The sequence below is a fragment of the Pleurodeles waltl genome, chromosome 9 (genome assembly GCF_031143425.1).
Source record: "Pleurodeles waltl isolate 20211129_DDA chromosome 9, aPleWal1.hap1.20221129, whole genome shotgun sequence".
Taxonomy (NCBI): Eukaryota; Metazoa; Chordata; class Amphibia; order Caudata; family Salamandridae; genus Pleurodeles; species Pleurodeles waltl.
This window is the reverse complement of record NC_090448.1, coordinates 1,102,417,796-1,102,441,276: the sequence shown is the minus strand read 5'-3', so window position 1 is coordinate 1,102,441,276 and position 23,481 is coordinate 1,102,417,796. Positions and strand designations below refer to the sequence as shown.

Below are 23,481 nucleotides of genomic sequence, written 5' to 3'. Positions count from 1 at the left end.
TATGGTCAATTAATGCAAAGAGTTAATTGGACATGAGGCATAAAAGCTTTTTGGAGAGAAGTATTACAGGTCTATGTTTTCATAAAAGATATGGAAGAATAGAATATTATCTCCCCCTTTGACAAGTGTAACAGTAATTAGTGCTAGGCTTGCTGCACAAAAATACAGTTTCCTAAAACAGTACTGGGGAAGCAAGTCCTGTTTTGTTTGTTTATTTGTATGAGAATGGGACATAGTAAATGTAAGCCTCCAGGCAAACCTTAACAGATAAGCAGGGAAGAGGGAGCAAAATAAGTACATTTCAGCCTCCAGGCAAACGTTAACAGATCAACAGGGAAGAGTGAGCAAAAGAAGTTGATAAACAGCACTTCATCAAAGGAATGGTCCTGTAAAATGTTAAATGAGACTTTATGCATAAAGTTAAATACTCAGAAAAGTAAGGACTGAATAGTGTAAGATTGATGTTCTGAAGGAAGATTCAGCATCACACATACCTTGTGAGGCAGAAAGAGCAGGTATGACATCTTAATGATCTGTTACTTCAGAAGGAATTTTAGATTTGAATACTTTCTAATTACATTTTACAAGTAGCAACGAGGTATGTAAACCGAGCTATTGTAACCATCCCACTATGTAAACATAGGGGGTCATTCTGACCCTGGCGGTCATGGACCGCCAGGGCCGGGGACGGAGGAAGCACCGCCAACAGGCTGGCGGTGCTTCATGGGCATTCTGACCGCGGCGGTCAGAAACGGAAAACCAGCAGTGTCCCGCCGGTTTCCCGTTGCCCTAGGGAATCCTCCATGGCGGCGCTGCAGGCAGCGCCGCCATGGGGATTCCGACCCCCTTACCGCCAGCCTGGTTCTGGCGGTTTTGACCGCCAGAACCTGGCTGGCGGTAACGGGTGTCGTGGGGCCCCCTAACAGGGTCCCACCAAGATTTTCAGTGTCTGCCAAGCAGACACTGAAAATCGCGATGGGTGCAACTGCACCCGTCACACCCCTTCCACTCCGCCGGCTCCATTCGGAGCCGGCATCCTCATGGAAGGGGGTTTCCCACTGGGCTGGCGGGCGGCCTTCTGGCGGTCGCCCGCCAGCCCAGCGGGAAACTCAGAATTACCGCGGCGGTCTTTTGACTGCGCAGCGGTATTCTGACGGCGGGACTTTGGCGGGCGGCCTCTGCCGCCCGCCAAAGTCAGAATGACCCCCATAATCTCTTATCTCTTTCTTAGCCTGGCCAACCCTTCTTTGGTTTAAATATGTTATTGAGAGTTGTTTCAAGAGGTAGAAATTACTCAGATTGCACCCTCTTACCTTGTCTCCCTAATCTCTCAAGCAAGGTCACTCTTCATACCCATGAGTAGCTGATATCTCCTACCTCTTCCTCCTATAACTCCCTCATTTAATTCCCTCATTACCCTTCCGCCGCCTCCCCCCCCACTCCCCGTCCGTTCTCTCATGGGTCTGGCCAATCTCCATGTGAGATGTAGGCAGTATTTTGCCATGGGACTGATAAGTCATTATTGAATCAGGACTTCCTGTCCTACAATGGCCCATCCTCCCCCTTTTCCCCTCTTAGCTGCAAATAACTAAATTGTGGGGTAGTGATGCAAGTAATGGGACTGGAAAGTTCCTGTAATTCAGTCTCTAGGTATTGTATTCTGTCTGAACATCACCACAATTTCAGTCTTTGAGTTGACCACAACACGACGTCCATTCACTGCTGGTACTTTTACTCCATGGAGGAAATCATATCACTCTATTGTTTATTACCCTATTAGGATTCCACGGTGACCAATGACTTTTTATCCCCCTCCAGTTTCTTGATCATTGTATTCAGGGCTCCTATCAACTCAGTTTCTTCCTTCGGTATATCCATGGTTGCCACCTCTTTGTTCACCTCCTTACTACATCCCTCACCACGCACCTCCATACATCCATCTGAAACCCACCCCCTCCCCTCTTGTCGGAGTCCCGCCGGTACTTCTTTGAATGTGTCTCCACCACCATGGTTAAAATGCTGCTGTGATACTGAAGCCCAACCCCCCTTCAGGATCTATGTAGTCCCAACAAGAGATACCTTCTTCCTACAATCTTACTTTCCACCTTTTCCTACTGGCCATCCCAGCATCTTTCATGAGCCGATTCTGGTTACACAAATCTCTGGACAGAGGACCCTATTGCTACAGCACCCTGGCATCATTTAATGTCATCTTGCAGTCCAAAGCACTCTCATCAGTCAAGTCTTTAACCTTAGCCATTTTTGTATTGTGCGCCACACCTTGTTTGTCTCGTGCCTCCATCTCTGGCGGAAGCTGATTCTTTAACTGCAGTTTCAATCTTTGTGGGGGTTCGACTCAAAAAAGTGGTTCCTGTTGCCTCACCGCTAGTTCATTCATGACTATCTAATGCACATTCAACCCCAGCAGACTGTTCTAGCAGGGAAAAACCAATGTTTGGATTACAAAAAGCACAGCCATATGGTCTTCTTCTGTGCTCCACACCCGTTTTTGTGGTGTAGAACATCTGTGTACTGGAACCATTGTTATTTGACGCCAGAGTGGAAGGAGTTGTTAAAGAGGTCAGTCATGAGTTCATCTTCTTTGACCAAAACCATAAAAGGTTAATTGTTTTCCAAATTTGGCTGACCCAAAGCAGATAATTGTTTACCAAATTTGGCTGACCCAAAGCAGTTTTTGTCTGAATGGTGAGAAAATGGCCTAAGGAATCAAAGTAGAAGTCAGGTTCGGGAAGTAAGGGCTAAATGGAGGAAGCACATATTTAAATTTTACAAAAGCCATCAAGCGACCCTTTTTATAATCTTATGCGTTTTTTGCAGATAGCAAGTTGCATCCTGCTACTCTCAATTTTACTTTTAGCATTGGAAATTGGGTTTAAAAATTCTACCCACCACCTGTGATTTTCAAACCCATTAAATGGTGAGCAATGTTTTTTTTCTCAGACAATTCTTTTTTTTCTGAAGTCTTGTGAAACGGTGAACATAACCTGATTTTCTGGAGCGTCTGTCTGTTTTAACTTCTATTGGTTTTCATGTTAGGCAGTTTTCAATTTATTCGAAAAAAGAAATTAAAGGGTAAGTTTCAATTGTACCTTACATTTTAATTGTGATGTCTCAATTCCTTTTGTTCAAGCGAATAGGCACATTTTATCCTGTCCTTTGCAGCTGGTGATAATTTGAGAGTGAGACCTATCAGTTGAGTTACCAATGTGTAGATTTTGAAAAGAATAGGGCTGGACTGTTTTATGAGTATGTGGCTCATTCAGTCCAGTTCCTTCCCCCAATGGCCTGGATGTGTTTGTTGAAAGACTATCTTAGCTTGCCATGTGGAGGACACTGTACTTTTCTGTCGGTTATTGTTTTTAATCTGAAGGTGTTAAAAGATCTTAAGAGTATAATTAGTATTCTACAATGAAAGGTTTTGACTTATTTTACTGCTTTTTCTCATTAGATCCGACACCTTAAGAGTCAGAATGTTATAGGAGTAGATGCTGAGGGTCTGAATGTTTGTCGTCATGGGAAACTATGCTGGCTTCAGGTAAGTCTCTGGTTTAGTTGTATGAATTTGTTTGAAATGCAGTGTTACTAATACGGAAGCTGTCCCAGTGGTTATTCCTGAGAGCTCGGAAAGTTAGTGCACAAACCATTTTTTTTGTCGGCAGATGAGGAGGGGTCAACTTACACTTATTTCCAATTATTTCACCCACACTCCTTAAGCTTTTAATTACTCAAGCCTTTCATGTATCAGAAACTCTTATGCCCCTCATCTGTAGTATCACAGTATCGGATTTCAAAAGTGAGGTTGGCAAAATATTTTTTTATCTTGGACCTTGCTTGGGAACTTATTTATAAACCCTTGACAACAGCAGTTTTTGAGACCGTTTTTCATGCCTGCAGGAATAAAACATTCACTAACGTGCTTGACTTACTCCCATTGGTCAGGTTTGGAATCCTAGTCATTTTAGCATGTCAGAAAATCGTCTGAAAAGCAGTGTTTATTTAGAAGTGCTTTAACCTGTTTGTAAATTTCCATACTTTGGGCAGTGAAATGATTGTACTGATCGCTCCACACACCCTAATTTCCACCATGCCTCAGCTTTTTATCCCTCGATTACAAACTGTACTATCTGTATGCTCAGGGCCACTAGGTGCATTTCTGGTACCATCCTCCACCATTTCAACCACGTCGCATCTGAAATGAACATAGCCAATCCATTCCCTCTCAACAGTGTACCTTCTAAGCCTGCTACACGCCCCAGAGGTGAAATGAACATAGTCTAGTGCACTAACTGGGCTTAGTACAGACTCTGGCATAGAGATTGCGCCAACGAGCTGTGTGCACCAGGAATCCCACTAGCACTGAATCCCAGATTACACCTCACATGCAGGTCTAATGTGATTGAGCTCCGTATCACTGGGGAATCTTTACCCTATGTATCACTTTATCTCTATTGCCTACATATGAGAAATCCGCACTACGTCCCCCTCAACATGGTTCCAATATTATAGACTCAATCGTGTAAGTAAATTTACCCCTTGTATTTGCACCACTGGCAACCGGTAATAGACACTCCATCCTCCAGACACTTAGTATCCCAACTATACTCCGCTTTTCAGCATGAACCTCTTGTGTATGTTCCCAGCATGAGACTGGAATGGTCTGCAAACCTAGAAGCACCATATACTGAGGAGCAGTTGAGGTTCTACTGCTCCATGAATGGTGCCCTTTTACCCAGTCACAAACTGAGGCTGATACATGTTAATTTTTTGCATAGAATATACCACACCCCACTGTCCTTGCAACCACTCATCCTCCAAGACTTCTCAAGGCCTGCTGCAATTGCCATGCCATGAACCTAAAGGCCCTGAGGGAGAAATCTGTCAAATTCCTGGCAGCCCATTGTGCGACGTCACAGCAATCCAGATCCCGGTTGAGAGAGCAGCCGCGGAAACCCTAGATTTTCATCGCACTTGAAGTCCAGTCATTCTGCTAAGTCCCACCTCCACAAAAAAAAAGTCATTGTCGAAGAGGTCTTCGACTTCAGCTTGCCTGTATCGATGCGATGAGCGAGCATCACTCATTGAGGCCAGGCTCTGCAATGAAGCCAGTGCCTAGGCCAATCTCTGCGCTTCCCCGAGTTTCAGGGAGCTGGAGCGACCCCCGGCCAACTTGGAGTTCTGTGAGACCATTCACCTCATATTTGGGTGGCCTGTTTCTTTTGGCACACCTTAAGGGCCCAAAGGTTCAGAAGGGGCCCCTTCTGGTTCTGTGCCGGTGGCTCTAGCCTTGGTGTCTGTGGGGCCCCCTAGGATCCTTTCTTGGATCAAACTGATGCAGATCGTGCAACCTTCCCCTGTGCCAGTCCCTGTGTCGATGCTTCTGGCACTGCCCTTATTGTGTTCTTTGACTACGATACAGAGCTGGAATTATGTCAACTGATGCCGATTGAAACTCCAGCTGGAGCCGTGCCTTCCAGGTCGGAGCATGAGTCCTATTACTATGGGCTAGGACTCTGGGAGGAATGGGAGGGGTCGCTGGGCCCTGAAGCATAGCAGCCTAATGAGACCTTTGATTGGTGTGAGGAACTGGGTGAGGCCAGTGGACTAGATACTTCTCCAGATACTGACTTGCTTTCTCCCTCTAACATGGCTATGGAGGAGAGAGCGTCCTTGGCAGTGATGATGAGGAGAGTAGCTCAGCTGATGTCCTCGACTCTCAGTTGCCCCCAGTGGAAGTCAAAACTAATGTGAGTGTCACCCTCAGAACCACTGCTGTAATTCAACAAGGCCGTTTGGATGTCCTGCCTAGGACCAGGGCCCAAGCCCAGCACAGGGGCTCCTGTGAACCAGACAGTTGCTCACCACCACAGCTCTGCTCCAGGGAACCCAAGCATCTTCACCCAACACCCTACTTCAGGGAGCCTGGTGGTCCAAACCTCTACTTCCCACGTAAATCCTGGCACACCTCCTAGCAGTCCACCAGATAGGGAGTCCAAGAGGCTGGACACCTTACGTACAATGTGTTCGATGGCATCTGTCGCTGTAGATACGCATGTTTTGCATAGCTCGCCATCTGGTGTTGGGCCGGAGTGTTACAAGTTGTTTTTCTTCTAAGAAGTCTTTCGAGTCACGGGACCGAGTGACTCCTCCTTTTGTCTCCATTGCGCATGGGCGTCGACTCCATCTTCGATTGTTTTTTTTCCGCCATCGGGTTCGGACGTGTTCCTGTCGCTCCGAGTTTCGGAACGGAAAGATAGCTAATTTCGGAAGATTTTCGTCGGTTTTGTTGCGTTCGGGATCGGCGTAGTTAGATTCAACACCGCGTCAAAAGATCGAAGAGCTCCGGTGCCATTCGGGGTAGTTTTTCGATCCCCCGTCGGGGCCTGGTCGGCCCGACCGCGTGCAGAAGAACGCCGATGGAACGGACCCCGTTCCGCTTCTGTCCCAAATGCCACAATAAATACCCCTATACAGACCAACACTTGGTCTGTAACCTGTGCCTGTCACCTGAGCACAGTGAAGACACCTGCGAGGCCTGTCGTGCGTTCCGGTCCCGAAAAACACTCCGAGACCGTCGAGCCAGAAGACTTCAGATGGCGTCCGCGCCGACAGCCCACTGAGAGTTCGAGGAACAAGAAGAGGAAGGAACCTTTTCGATCCACGAATCGGACTCCGAAGGATTCGACGATACACAAACCGTGAGTAAGATGTCGAAAAACACTCAGAAGAAGATTTACAAGGCCCAGGGGACGCCACTGCCACCAGGCCATGGCTCGACCCATAAATTCGGTGACCGACCGTCGGCACCGAAAAAGGCCCAAACCTTGCCGAGATCGTCCGACTCCGGTCGAGACACCGGCACGCAGCCTTCTCGGGACCGAGAAAGTGCTGGAGACAAGCATCGACACCGAGATACCGGTGTAGACCCGGCTCGACGCCGAGGCAGCGGCACCGACGAAGATCGACGCCGAGAGGTTTCGGCCCTGAAAAAGAAAAAAGTCACCTCGGAAACGAAAAAAGATGCAGACAGGGTTTCGGTGCCAAAACAGACTGCAACCGACCCAGTTTCAGGCTCTTATACAGAAGAGCAATCACTAACATCCCGAATGGGAAAGCATAGGTTTGAGGAAGAGCTACAATCAACTGACGTAGACCATACGCAAAAGCGTATTTTCATACAGGAGGGGACAGGAAAAATAAGCACCCTTCCCCCTATTAGAAGAAAGAGAAGATTGGAGTTCCAAACTGAACAAACACCACAAACAAAGGTGGTGAAAAAGGTTACTCCACCACCCTCTCCTCCACCTGTAATTAATGTCTCACCAGCACAAACTCCATCACATTCCCCAGCTCACACCACCATGAGCCAGGGTGACCAAGATTAGGACGCATGGGACTTATACGACGCCCCAGTGTCAGATAACAGCCCGGAGGCATACCCTACGAAGCCATCTCCACCAGAGGACAGCACTGTGTATTCTCAAGTGGTGGCTAGAGCAGCACAATTTCACAATGTAAGCCTCCACTCAGAACAGGTCGAGGATGACTTTTTATTCAACACCCTCTCCTCCACCCACAGCTCATACCAAAGCCTGCCTATGCTCCCTGGTATGCTCCGGCACGCAAAAGAAATCTTTAAGGAGCCGGTCAAAAGTAGGGCAATCACACCAAGAGTGGAAAAAAAGTATAAGGCGCCTCCTACAGACCCGGTTTTCATCACTACACAGCTGCCACCAGACTCTGTCGTTGTAGGAGCAGCTAGGAAAAGGGCCAACTCCCACACATCTGGAGATGCACCACCCCCAGATAAAGAAAGCCGCAAGTTCGATGCAGCTGGTAAGAGAGTCGCAGCACAAGCTGCAAACCAGTGGCGCATCGCTAACTCTCAGGCACTACTTGCGCGATATGACAGAGCCCATTGGGATGAGATGCAACATCTCATTGAACATCTGCCCAAGGACCTACAAAAGCGGGCAAAACAAGTGGTTGAGGAGGGACAGAACATTTCAAACAACCAAATACGCTCCTCTATGGACGCTGCAGATACAGCTGCACGGACAATTAATACATCTGTAACTATCAGAAGGCATGCATGGCTACGAACGTCTGGATTTAAACCAGAGATTCAGCAAGCAGTTCTCAATATGCCTTTTAACGAAAAAGAACTGTTCGGTCCAGAAGTGGACACAGCGATTGAGAAACTCAAAAAGGACACGGACACTGCTAAAGCCATGGGCGCACTCTACTCCCCGCAGAGCAGAGGGAATTACAGCACATTCCGTAAAACACCCTTTAGAGGGGGGTTTTGGGGTCAGGGCACACAAGCCAGCACCTCACAGGCAACACCGTCCAGTTACCAGGGACAGTACAGAGGAGGTTTTCGGGGACAATATAGAGGAGGGCAATTCCCTAGGAATAGGGGAAAATTTCAAAGCCCCAAAACCCCTACTACTAAGCAGTGACTCACATGTCACTCACCCCCTCCACACAACACCAGTGGGGGGAAGAATAGGTCATTATTACAAAGCATGGGAGGAAATCACTACAGACACTTGGGTTCTAGCAATTATCCAACATGGTTATTGCATAGAATTTCTACAGTTCCCTCCAAACATACCACCAAAAGCACAAAATTTGACAAAACATCATTCCAATCTCCTGGAGATAGAAGTGCAGGCACTATTGCAGAAGAATGCAATCGAATTAGTACCAAACACACAAATAAACACAGGAGTTTACTCACTGTACTTTCTGATACCAAAGAAGGACAAAACGCTGAGACCAATCCTAGACCTCAGAATAGTAAACACATTAATCAAATCAGACCACTTTCACATGGTCACACTACAAGAAGTGTTACCATTGCTAAAACTACACGACTACATGACAACTTTAGACCTCAAAGACGCGTATTTCCATATACCAATACACCCATCGCACAGGAAATACCTAAGGTTTGTATTCAAAGGAATACATTACCAATTCAAGGTATTGCCTTTCGGACTAACAACCGCACCAAGAGTCTTTACCAAATGTCTAGCAGTAGTCGCTGCACACATCAGAAGGCAGCAAATACATGTGTTCCCATATCTAGACGACTGGCTAATCAAGGCCCATTCGTTAAGAGTGCTCAAACCACACAAATCAGATCATACAAACCCTCTTCAAACTAGGATTCACCGTCAACTTCACGAAATCCAACATTCTGCCGTGCAAGGTACAACAATACCTAGGAGCCATAATAGACTCAACAAAAGGAGTAGCCACTCCAAGTCCCCAAAGAATCCAAAATTTCAACATCATACAACGCATGTATCCAACACAAAAGATACAAGCAAAGATGATATTACAACTCCTAGGCATGATGTCTTCATGCATAGCCATTGTCCCAAACGCAAGACTGCACATGAGGCCCTTACAACAGTGCCTAGCATCACAGTGGTCACAAGCACAGGGTCATCTTCTAGATCTGGTGTTAATAGACCGCCAAACTTACCTCTCGCTTCTATGGTGGAACAACATAAATTTAAACAAAGGGCGGCCTTTCCAAGACCCAGTGCCACAATACGTAATAACAACAGATGCTTCCATGACAGGGTGGGGAGCACACCTCGATCAACACAGCATACAAGGAAAATGGAACGTACATCAAACAAAACTGCATATAAATCACCTAGAACTGCTAGCAGTTTTTCAAGCACTAAAAGCTTTCCAACCAATAATAGTTCACAAATACATTCTCGTCAAAACAGACAACATGACAATGTATTATCTAAATAAACAAGGGGGGACACACTCCACGCAGTTAAGCCTGCTAGCACAAAAAAATTGGCGTTGGGCAATTCACAACCAAATTCGCCTAATAGCACAATTTATACCAGGGATTCAGAATCAACTCGCAGACAATCTCTCTCGAGATCACCAACAGGTCCACGAATGGGAAATTCACCCCCAAATTCTGAACACCTATTTCAAACGCTGGGGAACACCTCAAATAGACTTGTTTGCGACGAAGGAGAACGCAAAATGCCAAAACTTCGCATCCAGATACCCACACAAGCAGTCCCAAGGCAATGCCCTATGGATGAACTGGTCAGGGATATTTGCTTACGCTTTTCCTCCTCTCCCTCTCCTTCCTTATCTGGTAAACAAACTCAGTCAAAACAAACTCAAACTCATATTAATAGCACCAACTTGGGCAAGGCAACCCTGGTACACAACGCTGCTAGACCTATCAGTAGTACCCCTCATCAAATTGCCCAACAGGCCAGATCTATTGACCCAACACAACCAAAAGATCAGACACGCAGATCCAGCATCGCTGAATCTAGCAATTTGGCTCCTGAAATCCTAGAATTCGGGCACTTACAACTTACCCAAGAATGTATGGAAGTCATAAAGCAAGCCAGAAGGCCATCCACCAGGCACTGCTATGCAAGTAAATGGAAGAGGTCTGTTTGCTACTGCCATATTAATCAAATCCAACCATTACACACGACTCCAAAACATGTAGTGGGTTACTTGCTTCCCTTACAAAAATCTAACCTGGCTTTCTCTTCCATTAAAATACACCTTGCAGCAATATCTGCATACCTGCAGACTACCTATTCAACTTCCCTATATAGGATGCCAGTCATTAAAGCATTCATGGAGGGCCTTAAGAGAATTATACCACCAAGAACACCACCTGTTCCTTCATGGAACCTAAATGTTGTCCTAACTAGACTTATGGGTCCACCTTTTGAACCCATGCACTCCTGCGAAATACAGTTCCTAACCTGGAAGGTTGCATTTCTCATCGCCATTACTTCCCTAAGAAGAGTAAGCGAGATTCAGGCGTTTACAATACAAGAACCTTTTATACAACTACACAAGAATAAGGTCGTCCTAAGGACTAATCCAAAAATTTTTACCAAAGGTTATTTCACCGTTCCATCTAAATCAAACAGTGGAACTTCCAGTGTTCTTTCCACAGCCAGATACCGTAGCTGAGAGGGCACTACATACATTAGATGTCAAAAGAGCATTAATGTATTACATTGACAGAACAAAGAACATCAGAAAGACTAAACAACTATTTATTGCATTTCAAAAACCTCATGCAGGAAACCCAATATCAAAACAAGGTATAGCCAGATGGATAGTTAAATGCATCCAAATCTGCTATCTTAAAGCTAAACGACAGCTGCCCATTACACCAAGGGCACACTCAACCAGAAAGAAAGGTGCTACCATGGCCTTTCTAGGAAACATCCCAATGCAAGAAATATGTAAGGCAGCCACATGGTCTACGCCTCACACATTCACCAAGCACTACTGTGTAGACGTGTTATCCGCACAACAAGCCACAGTAGGTCAAGCCGTATTAAGAACATTGTTTCAGACTACTTCCACTCCTACAGGCTGAGCCACCGCTTTTGGGGAGATAACTGCTTACTAGTCTATGCAAAACATGCGTATCTACAGCGACAGATGCCATCGAACTGAAAATGTCACTTACCCAGTGTACATCTGTTCGTGGCATCAGTCGCTGTAGATTCGCATGTGCCCACCCGCCTCCCCGGGAGCCTGTAGCAGTTCGGAAGTTACCTTCAACTATTTGTATATATATATCATTTCAACCTTAAATAAGTACATACTTAGTCACTCCATTGCATGGGCACTATTACTACAATTCAACTCCTACCTCACCCTCTGCGGGGGAAAAACAATCGAAGATGGAGTCGACGCCCATGCGCAATGGAGACAAAAGGAGGAGTCACTCGGTCCCGTGACTCGAAAGACTTCTTCGAAGAAAAACAACTTGTAACACTCCGGCCCAACACCAGATGGCGAGCTATGCAAAACATGCGAATCTACAGCGACTGATGCCACGAACAGATGTACACTGGGTAAGTGACATTTTCATTACTTCCACCAGCCTGGCACTGCAGTACATGAACACAGTGTGCCTTTTGGGCTGCTAGTCTCATGCTCTGGGAGATGTAGTTGCGCTGGTGGTGCCAACAGTCCTGAAGGAGGCCCCGACTGTACTCTTTCAGGCTGTTGCAGATGGGAGATACGCAGATAAAGGTTCACAATACAATGTGGACTGGATACCACCTACTCACTAGGCAGAGCAGTTTCATCAGTGGTTGTCTTATGGCGCCACGCTTGGTTGAGGACGACTGGCTTTCCAGGTATGGCTCATAGACATGCCCTGTGATGGCTCCCATCTCCTCAGAGACCAGACGGATTTGGCACCGGAGCAGCAGGTCCTTGGACTTTTCATGGCTCATCACCCACAATTTGCCTTTTGCTTCTTTCGTGGCCACGGAAGGGGCTTGCAACTGTGCCTTTACCCTCCCAGCCACTATGCCGTGCATGCTTTCTAGTCTCTGCCTGCGCCCTGTTGTCAGCAGGTATCCCCATCACCTGCCCCACTGGCAGTCCTTAACATCGGACAGGTGGATTTTGTAGATTGTCTGTAGAGGGTACTCCCTCTCCTTTATGACTGCCCCTCCCTCCATGCCACCCAAATATGACAGGCTGATGGAATGTCATCTCTTTTCTCTGCCGATAATTGACTCTTGGCCATGATGGCCATAGTGAGGGTGCTGACGGCAGTAGTGGGTCGTGGTGGTTATTCCTGCTGCTTTCTGTTGCCTGAAAGGATGGAGAGCTTCATCGTATCCTAAACCTGCGCCCCTCGGTCTCTCCCACAAGATGAAGTTCAAGATACTCATGCTTGCCCAAGTCCTATTTGCGTTAGCCCAGGGAGACTGGATGGTAGCACTGGACTTGTAGGATGCATATTTTCACATCCCCATAGACCACAGATATGTTACCTGCGGTTCATGGTAGGCCACGAGCACTTTCAGTTCACTGTGTTACACTCTGGCCTTACCAGCACCACTCTTGTGTTCACCTAGGTGATGGCAATGGTTGCAGCTCATCTGCAAAGATTGGGGGTGCCAGTCTCCCCCTATTTTGACGACTGGCTGTTTAAGGAGGGCTCACCCCAGGCTGTCGTCTCCCATCTCCAGATTATGGAGAATCTCTTGCACTCGCTGGGGTTCACTATCAATGTGCTGAAGTCACAGCTGACTCAGTCTCAGATGCTCTCCTTCACCTGTGCTGTTACGGACACAGTACAGTTTCGGGCTTATCCTCCATAAGGCCAAGTCCAAGATATTCAGGCTGTGATACTGATGTTTCAGCCTCTGTCCTGGATTTAGGTGAGACTGACTCTGAGGCTGATTAGACTCCTGGCCTCCAGCATCCTGATGGTGACTCATGGCCCACTAGGGTATTCGGGCTCTCCCGTGGGACCTAAACTTCCAGTGGGCACAGCTTCAGGGTAATCTCTCTGACATGGTCCAGATCTCAGCAGGAAAGTGTTGGCTTGTGAGCCGCGATTGGGTCAGCAGCAGACCCCTCTCCCTCCCCAACCAGATCTGACAGTAGTGAAAGATGTGTAACTCCTGGCATGGGGTGGCCATCTGGGAGAGGTAGAGATCAGAGGACTCTGCTCTCTAGCGAAATCCGGGCTCTTTCTCAGTCTGTTGGAGCTCTAAGCTATCTGACTGCATTGAAAGTCTTTCTACTCTCCAGCAGGGGAAGAGAAGTGCAGGTGTTCATGAACAAGACCACTGCCATGTGATACCTCAACAAACGGGGCAGGGTGGGATCGTGGACCCTTTGTCAAGAGGCTCTGCGTCTCTGGACATAGCTGAAACGTCAGGGTGTATCCCTGATGGTTCATCACATGGCAGGCTCTCTGAACACCAGGGCATACAATCTCAGTTGAAGATGACCGGGGATCATGAGTGGCATCTCCACATGTAGGTGGTGGAAGGTCTCTTTCATCAGTGGGGAGAGCCTTGGTAAAATCTGTGCGCCATTGTTGCCAATGCGTAGTGTCAGCAATTTTGCTCACTGGAGTTTCTGAGGTGGCTCTCGCTTGTCCACACTTTTCTTCTCGAGTGGAGTTCAGGCCTCCCATACTGTACGCCTTTCTGCCCATACCCCTACTTCCCAGAGTTCTCAAGAAGATCAAGAACAACCGGGCCAAAGTCATCCTTGTAGCTCTGGACTGGGCATGGAGAGTTTGGTATCCTGAGCTGTTGAGCATGGCAATTGATCCTGCGATCCGGCTGCCCCCTTTGGGAGGATCTTCTGTCACAGCAACATAGGAGGGTCCTGCACCCGAATCTGCCAACTATTCGCCTTCTTGCATAGAAATTGAGCAGCAACAGTTGACAGCCTTCAAATTTCCTCCCGAACTCTGTGATGTTATCTTGGCAGCCAGGCATCCATCCACCACAATGCTATACGCCTGCCATTGGCAAAATATTTTGGTGTACAGAAAGTCAATTATATCCTCTTGCTCCCCACCCCGCTCAGTTGTCCGGTTCTCCTTTTCATCCTTTCTTTTGTCTAGCAGGGCTCTGCTCTGGACACTCTGAAGCAGGTGTCCCCAACCTTTTCTGTGGCGAGAACTACTTCTAATCACTGAATATCACTGTGAGCTACCAAAGGCTAAACAATTTGTGCATTATTGCCAGATACTCCCACGCCCAGCTTGGTCGACTTTAAGCCTAATGCCCATAGAGCCAGATACCATGGTTTGAACAAAATAGTTTGACTAGAGGCAGTATGACAGGGCTGCCATGTGCGTCAGTGAGAGCTTGGTCTTTGGAGATTTATGAATATGTTTGTATCAATGGGATATATGTGTATGTGTAACCAAGCGCCTTTGTCATATGTATTTATGACACAGGACATACCTTTTGCCTATGTGGCTCTGTTACAGGAATAACACAAGCATATAATCGTTCGTTTTAAATGGAAGATATTCAAAGTGCGGAAAAAAAACATAATGTTGAACTTTTTTCTGCACTTTAAATTTCTCCTATTTAAAAAATTACAGTTTTTCAGTTATAAATTTGGCACAGTATTCTACTGGCCACTGGGAGCAAACTGTGTGCAGTATGTAAATGCAACTCTTTGGGGGTTAAAAAAAAACAGAAAATGAAAAGGTAATTATAAAGTAACTTCATTTTTATTTTCACTGATTTAAAAGCATTGAGAAATCATTTTTTTCTCACCTCCAATACTGAGTTGACAAGGACTTTTATTTAAGATTTAAGCACCTCAGTGCTTCAATTCTTCACCTCTATGCCCTGGGTCATAATTCCAACTCCAGGACTGCTTCTTATCAGGCTTTGCTATCTGCAGCCTGATGATAATGTAAAATAAACACATCCTTCCCTTAGCTTTAATAGAAAAAATGTGACCTATGCTTATTTAAAAATAAACTCAAGGCTGTGAGCTTCTCAGATGGGGTCTGGGAGCTACTGCTAGCTCACGATCCACTGGTTGGAGACACCTGCTCTTAAGAGCTATCTTTCTGCTATTTGTGTATTTTTTTTATGTTGCTGCCTGACCATCCATCCCACTTCAAATCCCCTTTTGCAATTAGGTTCTTAAATGGTTTGGAACACTTATTTCCACCTTCCCTTTTCATTATGCCTCGGTGGGACGTTAATATCGTCCACCCTTGCACAATTGTCCACTCCGATTCATTAACATCAAAACTGCCTTTTTTGTGGCTATAACATCTGCCTGGAGGGTGAGTGGGCCTCATACTTTGTCATGGAAGTCTTCCTTCTTGAACATCTACCAAGGCAAACTGTTGCTTTGTACAAGAACTTCCTTTCTACTGAAAGGGGTCCACGTCCTTTTAAGTTGGTCAGTTGATCACACTGCTCACTTTTTATGCTCTACCACATCCCTACAAGGAGGAGGAACGTCATCACTGTTGGGACCCAAAAAGAGCGTTGTTCCAACTTGACTGCACACAAGTGATCTAAAAGACTTCTAGTTGTAGGTTCCTTATCTTCGAATTTCTCCCAGGTGTCAGTCTGGATCTTCGAGCAAGTACCCCTGTGTCTCTTTAGGTGGCGCTGGTCGACTCCTCGCCCATTGTTGGAATTGTGGTTGCCAGATGTGATGTTGCGTGTCGTATATGGGCGCCACCCTGCCGCGCTGGCATCAGTTATTTTCTTTCCATGCCAGGCTATGCGCAGATCCGAATAAGAGCTACCCTTCATTCGCTTTTTGAATGCCCTTTTTGAATTTTTGACTTTATGTGCGCCAGCGTCTTCGCGGAATACAGGGTTCAAGCCCTGTGACCCCTGTCATCGGGTGATGTCCATGCCGGATCTGCACCTCTTGTGTCTCTGGTGTTTGGAGCGTGACCATGTACCAGAAGACTAGGGATTGCTCTCTCAAAAAGCTTCTTGCGGCCCGGCGCTCAGTTCTGTGTCACTCCCAGTTGATAGGAAGGTCCTGAGACCACTTGAGTAGTCCATACTGTTCGCCGTCTCATTCAAAATCTTCAGGACGCTTGGGTAAGCATAAGAAGAAGTCAAAGAAGAGTAAACGGTCTTTGATTTCACCCCATCGGTTGGATGACACAACATGGGAAAAGGAGCGTTGTCGCTTTAGGCCTCTGTCCTCAGAGCCTACTGCCACCCCTGCCAAACTCTGTGGGTTCAGTGAGGCCGTGCTTCTCTGTTTTGGGCAGTATGACCCTACTGGTGTACCTATGGGCCCCTCAGGGTTGGAAGGGGCCCCCTCGGGTTCCGTGCCAACGGCTTCTGCCTCCGTTCCAGAGAGCACCCAGGGATCTGTTTCTGGATCCTCAATGGCATCGGTCATGCCACTGCGACCTTCCCCGATGCTGGTGCAGACGTTGATGCTTCCGACACAAGCTGGGCCTGTGGTCAGCGCCGACCCCATACTTATCGCCTGCACTGAGCTTGTCCAACGTTGCTTGACGCAGATTCCAACTTTGGTGGGGACATTGCTTCCTCAGTCCTATCCTGACTTAGTCTTATGGGTATTGTGAAAGTATGGAGGGGTCACTGGACCCTTTGGAATACCAGCTTGATGACCCCATGGAGTGGGCTCACGACCTGGGTGAAGCAAGTGGTCTAGGTACTTCTCCTGATGCTGGCATGCTTTTTCCCCTACCTTGGCTACAGAGTAGAGAGCTTTGTATTCAATGGTGGACAGGAGAGCAGCCGAGATCCTGGGCCCCGAGCTGCCTTCTGTGGCTGTCAGGACCCATCTCCTGACTGAGGTGCTTTAGCCTGGGGGTGTCTTCTTTAGAACCCCTGACACCCTTTAATGAAACCCTCATTTGATGTCCTGCTGTGGACTGGGTCCAAACCCAACACAGGGGCTCCTGTCAACAGTACAATAGCCTCTGCCATAGTCCTGCACCGGATAGGGAGTCCAAAAGACTGGATGAGATTGGGATGAAAATGTTCTCTTCCTTCAGTCTGGCTTTAAGGTCCGTAAACAGCGCATGCCTTTTGGGCCATTACATCCATGCTTTATGGGACACGGTTGTGCAGGTGCTGCTACAGGTCCCAGAGTAAGGTCACACACTCTCTCAAGCTGTTGCTGATAAAAAAGACGCAGCCAAGTTCCCGATAAGATATGGACTGGATACGACGACTCACTGGGTAGATATGTTACATCGACAGTGGCCTTGAGGTGCCACGCTTGGTTGAGGACATCTGGCTTTTTGGGGGATGTCCAGGCTGCTCTTATGGACGTGCCATTTGATGGCACCTGTCTCTTGGGAGATAAAGCAGCCTCTGTGCTTGAGCGCTTTAAGGAGTCACAGCTATGGCTCGATCCTTGTGCCTCACAGCTAACCCCCCCCCCCCCCCCTTCTTTGGCTAAGGAAGGGGCGCCCAACAATTTCCCTTTGCCTACAGCCACAGTGCTGTGCTTGCTACCCAGCCTCTGTGTGGCTGGGGATGTGGGATCCAACCTCCTCGTGGATCGGGGGCAGTGGTTGGCCCAGTCCGCCACCCCTTCCAGTGCAGCCTCCAAACCTTAGTCTGACACTTCCCCACCAGGGGCCAGTCGGAGGCAGGATATGCCATCACCTCCCCTGCTGGAATCCATCACGTCAGACAGGTGGGTTTTGCAAATAGTCTAAAGGGGCTACTCCTTCCCCTTCAAGATTACCCCTCCATCCATGCCACCATCCTGTGAAAAGATAATGGAGGATCACCTGCCTGCTTTTGAACCGTGATTGAGTCAGATGCAGATCCCTCTCCCTTCCCCAACCAGATCTGACAGTAGTGACAGATGCCTCACTCCTGGGATGGGGCGGCTACATGGGAGAGGCGGAGATCAGAGGCGTTGGTTCTCTGGCAGAGTATGGGCTCCATATTGAACGTCTGGAGCTACTGGCGATCAGGCCAACATTGAAAGCATTCCTTCCCTCTCTCAAAGTGAAAGTGGTGCAGATGTTCAATGGCAACACCACGGTTATGTGGTACTATAACAAGCAGGGCAGAGTTGGGTCATGGAACCTTTGGCAGGAGGCTCTGCACCTCTGGACATGGCTGGAACATCAGGGCAAACCCCTGGTGGTTTAACATGTGGCAGGTTCTGAGCGCCAGAGTGGACAAACTCAGCCTAGTCGATCACAAATTTAATCTCCATCCAGAGGTGGCGCAAGGTCTCTTTCAGCAGTGGGGAGAGCCTTCGTTATATCTGTTCACCTCCACAGAGAATGTGCAATGTCAGCTGTTTTGTGCGTTGGAGTTTGCAAGGCGGCACTCGTTCTGCAATGCTTTTTTTGTCTCAAGTGAAACTCAGGCCACCTTTCTGCCAATACCACTTCTGCCCCGAGAAAGATCAAGAATGATCGGGCCCAAGTAATTCTTGTGGCTCCAGTCTGTTATCCAGAGCTCTTGAGCATGGCCCTCGTTCCTCCAATCAGACTGCCTCTTGGGGAGGATCTTCTGTCACAGCAGCAAGGGAGGGTTCTCCACCCTAGCCTGTCCAGTCTCTGACTTTTTGCATAGAGATTGAGCAACAGCGCTTGACAGCTTATGACTTTCTGCGCAAAGTCTGTAGTGTTAACTTACCAGCCAGATGTCCCTCCACCAAAACGGTATACGCCTGTTGTTGGAACAAATTTGTAGCATGGTGTACAGACAAGTCTGTTGACCCCCTCTCTGCCCCCTTTCTGATAGACTTTTGTTTGTTCTTTCTCCTGCCCAGCGGAGCTGTGCTCAGGGCACCCTCAAGGGTTATTTGTCTGCCATCTCCGCTTTTCTCCTCTGTTTTAAATTTCCCATTGTTGGTAGGTTTTCAAAGGGTTCTGCCCATATGTGTCCGCCTTCTCCATTCATAACACCCCAGTGCGGTTTGAACTTGGTTCTTGCCTCGTTGATGTGGGCTCCTTTTGAGCCACTTCACAACTGTCCACTATGGCTTTGTACTGTAAATACAGCCTTTTTGGTCACATAATTTCTGCTCGCAGAGCGAGTGAGCGGCTACCAAGGTGGTGCTACGTACCAGAGCTTCCTTTTTACATAAAGTGGTCACGCCATTCCATATAGGTCAGTTGATCACCTTGCCTACTTTATACACGTGCCCACATCCCTCTAAGGAAGAGGAGACACTCCATCGCCTAGACCCAAAAAGAGCTTTGGCATGCTATCTTAATCCTACTAAAGAGTTCGGATGGATGATCAACTCTTTGTGGGTTATGTGGGTGCGTAGAAAAGTTGGGCAGTGCAGAAGAGAACCATCTCTAGGTAGGTTGTTCTCTGCATTAAAATGTGCTATGCATTGAGTAAGAAGCAACTCCCGGAGGTTTTGCAGGCTCACTCCACAAGAGCAACAGCACCCACCACTGTCGGCATGCGGAGTTCTAGTCCTGTACATCTGCCAGGCAGCAGCATGGGCATCATTGCACACGTTCACCAAATACTACTGCCTTGACAGTCAGGCCCACAGGGATGGGTACTTTGCACGATCGATCCTGCAGAACTTCCTAGTATGATCTTGTTTCGCAGACCACCTCCGGGGATGGTATGACTTGGGTATCTAGTCTAAAGTAAGGAGTCTGCAATTAGGCTCTGTCAGATAAACAAGTTACTTACCTTCGGTAACAAATTATTTGGTAGAAACATATTGTAGTTGCAGATTCCTTACCGATCCACCCATCCTCCTTGTTCTGCAAACTGATTTCTAGGGACACAGACTCCCTTTAAGGGCCCTAGTTCTGGTGCACCAGTGTCTGTGTTCTTCATGGCTCCGCTCTTCTGGCGTGGAAAGGTCTGAAAAGAAACTTAGGTCAATGCACCAGGGTGGTTCCTATATACAGCCCACAACCTCATATCTGGCGACCACGACGCCAGTGACTGACGCCACCTAATGGAACGCAGGTGTCTCCGGATCCAAACTAACGCCTGGGGGATATTCTAAGGTAAGGAATCTGCACCTAGAATATTTATCTACCAGATAATTTGTAACTTGCTCTTCCTGGTGGTTGCCCAACTCTTTGTGGGATATGCTGGAGAAAGGATGGTCCCTGCAGAAGTGGACCATCTCCATATGGATCACCTCCTGTAATTAGAGCTGTTACGCACTGGCCAAGAAGCAAACCCCTGAGGGCTTGCGTGGTCATTCCACCAGAGAGAAAGCTGCAAATGCTGCATTAGCATACAACATTTCAGTCCTGAACATCTGCCAGGCAGGAATGTGGGCGTCTCTGCATGTGTTCACCAGGCACTACTGCCTTGACAGTCCGGTCTGCCAGATGGGCATTTTGCCCATTTGGTCCTGCAGGACTTCCTCATTTGAAATTGTCCACAGACTCACCTTCGGGGATGGCATTTCTTGGATATCTATTCTATGTAAGGATTCTGCGGCTAGAAGTCTGTCAGATGAACAAGTTACTAACCTTCAGTAACGTCTTAACTGGTAGAGACTATATCTAGCCTCAGATTCTTTACCCACCCAGCCATCCTCCCTGCTCTCCAAACGGATTTCTAGGGACATGTCTACTTCCCTTTTATTGCCCTAGTGTTCCACACCAGTAGTCAGTGTTGTTCGTGACTCTGCGCTCCTGGCGTGGAAAGTTGCAAGAAGAAACTGACATCAGCATTCCTGGGAGGTGCCTTTATAGGCACTGCAGAACATCACTTACAACAATGCCATGCTGAGCTGAACAACTGCACCTACCAGTGGGCAGGGGTACTGCTCACAAAAAAAAAAATCCATATCCAGTTTGACGCCTGTGGATAATTCTAAGGTAAAGAATCTGCGGCTAGATCTAATCTCTACCATATAAGGCATTACTGAAGATAAGTAACTTGTTCTTCAGGAAATACAAAGTACAACCAGAGAGCAAAGGTGCAAAGACAACACAAGCAAAGCATCCCATAAGCAAAGTCATTAATGTAGAAAGTTGGTGTACTACTAGACAGGCTTGCCTGCAGTCAGATACAATTCAACAAATGTATGCTTCAGCCAGTCAAGTGTGCATGTTGAGGTGGAGGTGGGTGGGAGGTGGACGAGAATAGAAAAAAATGTTACCATCCTAGATTTGTATCAAGGGTGCAATCTACAACTGTCCTTTAGACAATTGTCTAATCAGAGCCTTCCCCATCTGAAGCGCTCATTGATAGTCACTTCTGTTAACTGCTCCTACCTCGGCTGCTTCTTCATTGACTGTATGGAGGATGACAGTCTATAGCTTCTTTTCATTGTCAGTGACTGCCATCATGTCAGCCTTAACACCTGCCACATTTACAAATCAGCACTTGCTACAAGCCTTTATGTACTCATTTATTACTTTGCTGTCCCACTAGACTTGCCTTTACATATTAAAAGACTAGAAAAGAGACTCAAATGGGTCATGCAGTCAGGATTACACCTCAGGAGGAACAGACAAATAATTCTCCACTTACTCTTCCTAGGATGTTTGGGCAAAACAGCAAGTCCAAAATATTGTGTGGACAGAACATTGTGCCAAGAATTTTGAGGGCAAGATAAATAAATATAAATATATATATATATATATATATATATATATATATATATATATATATATATATATATATATATATATATATATATATATTCATAGAGAAAAACAAAGGTAACGGGGACGTTAGTTAGTTTCTGAATTTACTCGCACAAAGCAAGAGAAATTCAGCAGTTATAGTTATGTCAAGTAACTATAACTCAGGCCGTAAGGTAACTATAACTTGCGCCCCCCACCCCCATGCATAGTTGGCTCAGTGAAGGTGTCATCAATGATGTAATGTGTGGAGTGTGAGCTGTGTATGGCGAAGGTGCAAGTTATAGTTACTAGAGTTAACTATAACTGTTGAATTTCTCTGGTTTTGTGCGAGTAAATTCAGAACTATAACGTCCCTGTAACCTTAGTTTTTTTTTGTTTGTTTTTTTGTTTAAGCACACACAGACCTAAATATAACCAGTGCCGTGCACGGGCTTTGGCTGTGTGGCAGGGGTTGGCCGCAGGGGCCAGGCCTTTGGTCAGGCCGGGCAGCCAACTCTCCTACATGCACTCAAACCCAAGCTGTACATGGCCTTCGGCTGTGCGCAGCCTGAGGTTGGATGCAGTGTGTTTTTTTTTTTTTTGGCCTCTGGATCCACCCGTGGATTGGACAAAAAAAAATAAAATTGGGCAATTGTTTTGCCCAAAAGGAGCCCCTAAACGACCCCCCTGTGTCCTATGAGGTCAGGATACCCGTATCCTGCCCCCTTATGTGTTTTTTGCATTCTTTTCCCACCCTTGAGCCGATACGCCAAACAAAATGGCAGCCACAACTTTTCTATCAGGTTGCAGCCAGCCAATCAAGGCCTTGCTTTTGCCACGGATCTCAGATCCGGATCCGTGGGTCCAGATTCATGGAAAATCTGCTTCCCCCTATAACAATATTTTTGGAACTCTAATATCTCAGAAAATAACGAATGGATTTACACCAAATCACAAAAGCTAGCTTTCTGGTGTAATTCGATTCAGTGGTTCGGGCTGTAGTTGTTTAAAAATGTGAAAAATCCCATTGACGTAGGATGGGGGGAAAAAGTGCTTCAGAATCCTACGCTCCCAACCCCCCCCACCCCTCCTTGATGAATGACCCCGAAACTTTCAAGACAGCAGGTGAACTGACCAAAGTATATGTTTTGAGAATTTCATGAAGATTCATCAAACTGTGGCAAAACTCTGCTGCGCCTAGCACCATGTTGTTAATTTAACCTCCATAATCGCTAGCACCATGAAAACATCAGCAGAGTTTGTGTACTTCTGAAAATGTGAGGAGCGTTTTTGGACATTTGTAGTAAGGGAGCCTGACCCAACACGAACCGCTATCGCTGGAACTTGTTGGGAATCAGGCAACAAAGTGAATTCAGTGTGTATATGTATGTGCCTGAATTGCTGGACGGAATTGCACCAAACTTGGCAGAATGCGAGATCTTGATCCAGAAAGCATGATTTTTGTAAGTCTGTGTAAATCCATTCAGTAGTTTTGAAGGGACTTGGAAATACCCCTAATCTTTGGTTTGAACTTCAGTGTCCCAAATATCTAGATGAACTTCCCCCTCCCAAAACTGAAATGAAAAACAAAA

At 46.9% G+C, this 23,481-nt stretch overlaps 1 protein-coding gene across 3 annotated transcripts in view; it reads left to right on the top strand.

Moving 5' to 3' along the window:
• EXD1 (exonuclease 3'-5' domain containing 1) overlaps positions 1 to 23,481 on the top strand; it is a 555,213-nt gene that overhangs the window by 235,231 nt on the left and 296,501 nt on the right. For all 3 annotated transcript variants that reach the window (XM_069208820.1, XM_069208819.1, XM_069208821.1), the window contains one exon: positions 3,470 to 3,556. In XM_069208820.1, the coding sequence (XP_069064921.1) occupies positions 3,470 to 3,556 (87 nt within the window). The remainder of the gene's footprint in view (positions 1 to 3,469; positions 3,557 to 23,481) is intronic.